The sequence below is a fragment of the Gossypium hirsutum genome, chromosome D10 (assembly GCF_007990345.1).
Source record: "Gossypium hirsutum isolate 1008001.06 chromosome D10, Gossypium_hirsutum_v2.1, whole genome shotgun sequence".
Taxonomy (NCBI): domain Eukaryota; kingdom Viridiplantae; phylum Streptophyta; class Magnoliopsida; order Malvales; family Malvaceae; genus Gossypium; species Gossypium hirsutum.
Window position 1 is genome coordinate 62,518,264 of NC_053446.1, and position 6,255 is coordinate 62,524,518.

The 6,255-nt window shown below is 31.2% G+C and overlaps 1 protein-coding gene across 1 annotated transcript; it reads right to left on the minus strand.

Annotated features, from left to right (window-relative positions):
* Positions 1-218: 218 nt before the first annotated feature.
* On the minus strand, positions 219-2,181 carry LOC107930704 (ankyrin repeat-containing protein BDA1). The gene is made up of 2 exons (XM_016862413.2): positions 1,392-2,181; positions 219-1,279 (listed from the first exon to the last, which is right to left on the minus strand). Exons 1-2 carry the CDS (start codon positions 1,971-1,973, stop codon positions 704-706), a joined length of 1,158 nt encoding a protein of 385 aa, XP_016717902.2. The 5' UTR covers positions 1,974-2,181; the 3' UTR covers positions 219-703.
* Between the last annotated feature and the right edge of the window lie 4,074 nt (positions 2,182-6,255).

Consider the following 6,255-nt stretch of genomic DNA (forward strand, 5'->3'; position numbering starts at 1 on the left):
ATAATGTATAGAGGTTTGGCAAGCCATAAGTGATTATATTTTAGTGGAACTCACTAGCATTCTGTAAGCCTATTAAGTAAATATATGTTGGACAGGAATTTTAAAGTTGTTATATATCCAAAACAATATCAAACCTTTTAACTACTAATTAAGATTAAAAAAAAAACCATTGTCATCTAATCTAATCCCATGACTCATATGAATTTTTTTTAATCCCATAAAAAAATAAAAACTCTATTCCCAATATGTTAATTATTCATAAAAGAGAACATGGATAATAAATAAGCATAATACAAATAGATTGGAATCCAAAGTCTGCAAAGATTTAAATGTTACAAAGGTTAACACTGTTTGAAGCAAAATCTACATAGATAAAGAAAAAACCAACATCCCAAGGGGATAAGATACCAAGCCATTTCCAGTAAATCAAATGTAAATGCTCCAGCAAAGACGTCTTCCATAATAAAGTACGAACAATATCCTATGACTATGATAGTTCCTTCCCAGAAATCATACTTTACAAAAAGAAATAACCAGCATCCGATTGCTAATCCTAAAACTAGTGGGTGAACCTCAGTAGGAATTACTTCATCCTCAAAACGTGAAGGAGATAAGAAACATGCCAAAATTGCAACACTTTGTTTTGACACCCGATCACCATAAAACATGACCAATGTTAAAACAAAAAACAATAGCGTAAATACTAGCATAACTTTAAATGCAAATTCGTTGGGGTTAAGAAAGAAACTGATTGGTCAAAGCATATTGCGAAGAAAGAAAGTAGTACTTGAATTGTTTTCTTGAAACCCTGGGGAAAAGGTTTAAGCAGGGCTAGTGTTAGGAAAAAGGTTACCATGAACACAACATAGGTTGGAATATAGAAAATAAGAAAAGAAGGTTGATCAAGTACTGATCTCCCTAGAACTTTTGATCTCTTACTCCATTCGGTGTTGTCACCCTGCCAAACACCACCAGGTGGGCTAAGCGTGGCTTGGTAGGTTCCAGTTAGAAGCAGCCCTAAAACTACTAGTAAGGCATTGCGGTCATCGCTTGATATATTATCCAAATCGTCAAAAATTATTGATGATACTTTTTCCACATACTTGGCGATTTGTTTCTCCCACTTAGATTTAATGTTTGAAACTCCTGGAATAAAGCGACCACGCAGAATTCTGATGCTTTCTCTGTTATTATGTTGTTCTGCAACACCGAGTGCGGTTAAATCGGATTGATTGGTGGCATACTTGTCAGCCTTGCTACTTAATAGTAGTTTAAGCATCTGTTTAATTGATAGATTAAGATATTAAAAAAAAAACTACAATCAGTTAATCATGGCTATGGAGTACAAAAGAATCTATTTAATATTAATTATTAAAGTGAATGAGTCAAACCTGGGTTTGATTATTTCTAGCAGCTATGTGTAATGCAGTGTTGCCATCTTCGTCCTTTCTATTTACCTCTTCCCGATAATAGTCCCTCTTCTTAAGCATTCGAATTAAAATCTTAAGAACATCCAACCTTTTGTTTTCCGCTGCAATATGCAAAGCACTGCGATTCTCAGTTGTAATATCTCGGATACAATCAGGACAAGCCTTCAAAAATGTTTCCAGCAGACTGTCATGGTTTCCAACTTTACAAATGTAGTGCAACGGAGTCTCACCATTCTTCCCTGTGACACGAACAAGATCTTTATCCATTTGTAGGAAACGAAGCACCATCTCTTTATGCCCCTTTTCCAATGCAAGGTGAATGGGGCTCAAACCTTGTTGGTTTAGCTTCCTAGCAAATGACGGCTTCAGCTTCATCATCTCCATTGCGAACCCGATGCACCCTTCATCTGCAGCTACATGTAAAGGAGTCTCGATAAACTCCACTTCATCGAAGCGCCTGAAAACATTTCCATCTCTTTGAATCAATTTATACAATTCACTGACATATCCCGTACGAGAAATTGTTCTGAAACTTTGGTCCATGTTTAAAACAAGGAACAATTTCACAATAGGAGACAAATTTTACTTCCCTTGTGTGAGGAAGAAAGAGGAGAATGGTTTCCTTTATATAAGAAATGTATTTTTTTCAGTCCCGTCGAAAGGTGCTTATCTTCATGTTGGAGCTACGGTTCACTTTTACTGTAAAACGTGGGAGAGGTTTCCAGTTTCAAAGGTGCTTATATTCGTTTAGCAACAATGTTTCGGTTTTAGTGTGGAACATGGAAGAGGCTTTGATCAAAGCATTCTTTTTTTTTTCTTTTTTAATTTGATGCTACTATTCGTAACTCCATAACCCGAAGATAATATATATGTAAACATGCTTGAATCTCATCCTCTTGAATGCGGTAATGATAACAATATTAATTGAATTAAAATTCAAGCAATAATTTTATATTTTTTTACTTGGTTTGTTTCTGACTGAATATTTATTCTTTTCTTTCTACTATACCATTATTGTAGATACTTTCATTTGCTTTCTTCAAGGAGAATAAAAAGGATCGAATTTAATTTATTTTGGCATTTTAATAAAAAAAAATCATCCAATCCTAAGGAGTAAACAATATATATTTGAAGTGAAAGGAATGGAACTTTTGAGATGGGTAGGATGGACGCAGAGTCTCTTGTTGCAACCATTTTCCCGTTGTGCAAGTTTAATTTACTCAATTAATTCCTACCAAAAAGAGAAATTGGAAAGAGAAAAGAAAAATGATTATTATATTGTTTAACTTACAACCCATTAAAAATTTGAGGGTCATGTCTATCCATATTTATTTTAAGTATTTTATTGATTTAGTACCACAATACTAATTCAATAATAAAATTAATGGAATATTCTCTCGTATACAAAAAAAAAGTTATATTTTGTGAAGATTTTTTTATTTTTTATATGATGGATAACAAAAAATTGATAAAAATATTTGCATCCAAAACACCATGCATAATAAATAATTACTTTTACTATTATAATCAAAGCATCAATTTAAATTTTTAATAAGCATATTTATTACATAATTTTTTTTTAGTCACAAGGTGTATCATAAATTTAAAATTTTAAAGTAAATGCCAATCTAATATTAATCTCTAATGTTAATCAAATATTTTACTTAATATTGTCATCAGCACTAAGAAGAAAAGGATGAAAGAAAACAAAAACTCTATCTTATCACCTAATTGAAGTTTGAAAAGATAAACCTAAAAAATTATTTAAAATTTTAATCAGGAATTAATTCGTTAAAATAATTTAACAGTTTTATTGTAAGTGAAGTAAGATGTTAAGAATTTAACTGAAATGATGTAATTTGATTAAATTTAAAGTTTATAATTTATTTGAAAGTTGATGTTAAGTTCTATGGTTTATAATGTAAATTATCTAATATCCATTGTATTTATTGTCTTAAATGAGTTATAAGTTAAAATATCTAGTAATTATTAATTTTAAGTTTTGTTTTTTTATCTTTAACTTATTGGCACATATGAGAAAGAAAAACATAAGCTTAAGGGTGTAACAAGCACTTAAATTTTTTTAAAAAAAGTAACCAAGTTTTGGTTTTTTTTTTCACTCGGGTATTTGAACTTTCAAAATGCATTAATATGGCTCTCAAATCTTAAAAAAAACAATTAAGCCCTTTTTTCATTAAATTGGGTACTTGAACTTTCAAAATGTATCAAAAGTACCCTCAAACTTTATAAAAAAAAATTAAGCCTATGTTTTTATTAAAAATTAGAAAAAAATCGTAAAAATATAAAAATTTGTAAAATTTTATAAAAATCATAAAAATTATAAAATATATAGAAATATAAAAAATTTATAACAATTATCGTATCAAAAGAATCATTTTATATTTTTTCTATAACTTTTATTGATTTTCTTTTATCATTTTTTTCCATATGCCACGCTATGTTACAGCACGCGATGACTTTAATTAAAAAAAAGGGGTCGTTAACTTTAACAATTGATAGTTAAAGTTAATTGTTAAAGGATCTTTTTTATGCATTGTATAATTTTTTATTATTTTTATAAAATTTTACAATTTTTATTTTTTACGATTTTTATAAAAAATTCTAATTTTTAATAAATATTGAATTTTTTATATTTTTATTAAAATTTAATACTTTATCTAAAATTTATTGATTTTCTTTTTATAATTTTTTTCTAATTTTTAATAAGAGTAGGGGCTTAATTGCTTGTTTGAAAAATTTTCAGGGTCTTTTTGATGCATTTTGAAAGTTCAAGTACCCAATTGAGTGCAAAAAAGATTAGGGGCTTAATTGCTTTTTTTAAGAAGTTTGAGGGTCTTTTTAATGTATTTTAAAAGTTTAAGTACTCAATTGAGTGCAAAAAAAAGGAGGCGCTTAATTGCTTTTTTTTTTAAGTTTGAGGGCTTTTTACACTCTTAACCTAAAAAAATATAATTTTTAATTTCTTCTAATTTTTTAAAACTTTTTAATAGTTAAAGCAAAAAATGAAAAGAATAAGGGTCCAATTGATAAATATTGTAAAGGTTGAGGGGATAAATTTGTTGTTTTATCTAATTTTTTAATAGAGTTAAGAGAAAAATTAACAGAGGATTGAAAATGAGCAAATCAAAAGGTATAAAGACCAATTTTGAGCAAAGTGACTAAATCTGCACAAATCGAGAAGCCAAGGGACTATCCTTAGAATTTAACCTAAAATATAAAAAGATAAATACATTAGTATATATTTTTTAGTAATATCTAAACTAAGTTAGCACTCCATTAATGCATCACACCAAATCAGGCAATAGCTTTTTTACAATTAATGAATCTATATGTAAAAGTCCACTGGCTTCATGCTAACACAGATTTGTTAAGTCCTGAACTTTTATCAATTTTCCTTTCTTTTAGTTTCCAATGTAGATGAGCCCCAAATGAAATAACTAAACTTTTGGGTTGGGGTTATCACCACTGTCGAATGACATAGCAAATGAATAATGGCACTATTGGCAAAAGAACCAATTCAGCTTTAGGAGCCCTTGTTAAGAAAAGAACTGTAAGGAAAAGTGTGATGAGAAATGATGCAGTATTAGGTATATAAAACCAAAGAAAACTACTTGTTCCTATCACTGATCTCCCTGCTCCATTTGGAATCTTATCGGAACCTGTATCAGCTTGTAAAACACCACTTGGGGGTTGAAAATTACTTGGAGGCCGCCGTTAGTACGGACCTGGATAGGACTAGGAACGCATTCCGTCTGTCACCTGGGATATTGAGATTGGTCTGAGTGATGAGTACCATTAATCTTTGTTGAATTTAGTTCCCATGCAAGACATGCAAAGGTGGCCATGCAAGGAGAAGTGGCAGCAAGCAGTCGAGCTATGAAGTGCAAAAACTGGAGCTTGAAGTTGCCTAACTACTTGTTATGTTTTGATTGTATTTTTAATTATTATTTTGTAATCTAGTTCATGTTGAACTAAGTTGGTAAACCATATGATGTTTTTTTTGATTGATTGACTGAAAAATCAGCAAAGAAACTTAAGCAAGCTGATTAACAATTTCCAATGTAAATTTAGTGGTGTTAGGTATGTCATTAGGTAAAGACTTGTTCATTTTGTTGTTGTTATCTATATATGTAATGGCATTATGCCTTCTGGATTCGTTAATGAAAATATCAGCTCTTTTCATTCAAAATACTCTCTCTCAATTTCTTTTGTTTTCCATTTGCATGTGTTTCTGTTCTTGCTTCTGAGTTTGTTTCTTCAACAAGGCTTGAGGCTTGCTATACAAGCAAGATTGAAAACAGTCTGTTGTTGTCTCTTTGCACCAACAATTGGTATCTAGAGCTTCATTCTTAGTGGACCTGTTTTATCAAACTAAGAAAGCTGAATGTCTTCCTCAAGTTTTTCACCAGCAGCCCCACCAGTCTTCAATGGAGAAGGCTTCCACATATGGCTGGTCAAGATGAAGACTTACCTACAGGCCTTTGATCTGTGGGAAGTTGTCAACACAGATGCTGAGCCAGCACCACTGAGGGCCAATCCCACAGTAGCTCAGATTAGGCAACATGCTGATGAGAGGACCAAAAGGCACAAAGTCATGTCCTGCATTCAGAATTGTGTGTCAGATGTCATCTTCACCAGAATTATGGCCTGTAAGACTCCAAAACAGGCATGGGATAAGCTTAAGGAGGAGTTTCAAGGCACTGAGAGAACAAGGCAACAGCAGCTATTGAATTTGAGAAGGGATTTTGAGAACCTGAAGATGAAGGAAGAAAAAACAGTGAAGCAGTATGCAGATAGAATCATG

Excerpts from the sequence above, each read along its gene's own strand:
- LOC107930704 (XM_016862413.2), bottom strand. The coding sequence starts at position 1,973 with ATGGACCAAAGTTTCAGAACAATTTCTCGTACGGGATATGTCAGTGAA. Across the intron at positions 1,280-1,391 it reads CTAGAAATAATCAAACCCAG|ATGCTTAAACTACTATTAAG; the intron begins GTTTGACTCATT and ends TCAATTAAACAG.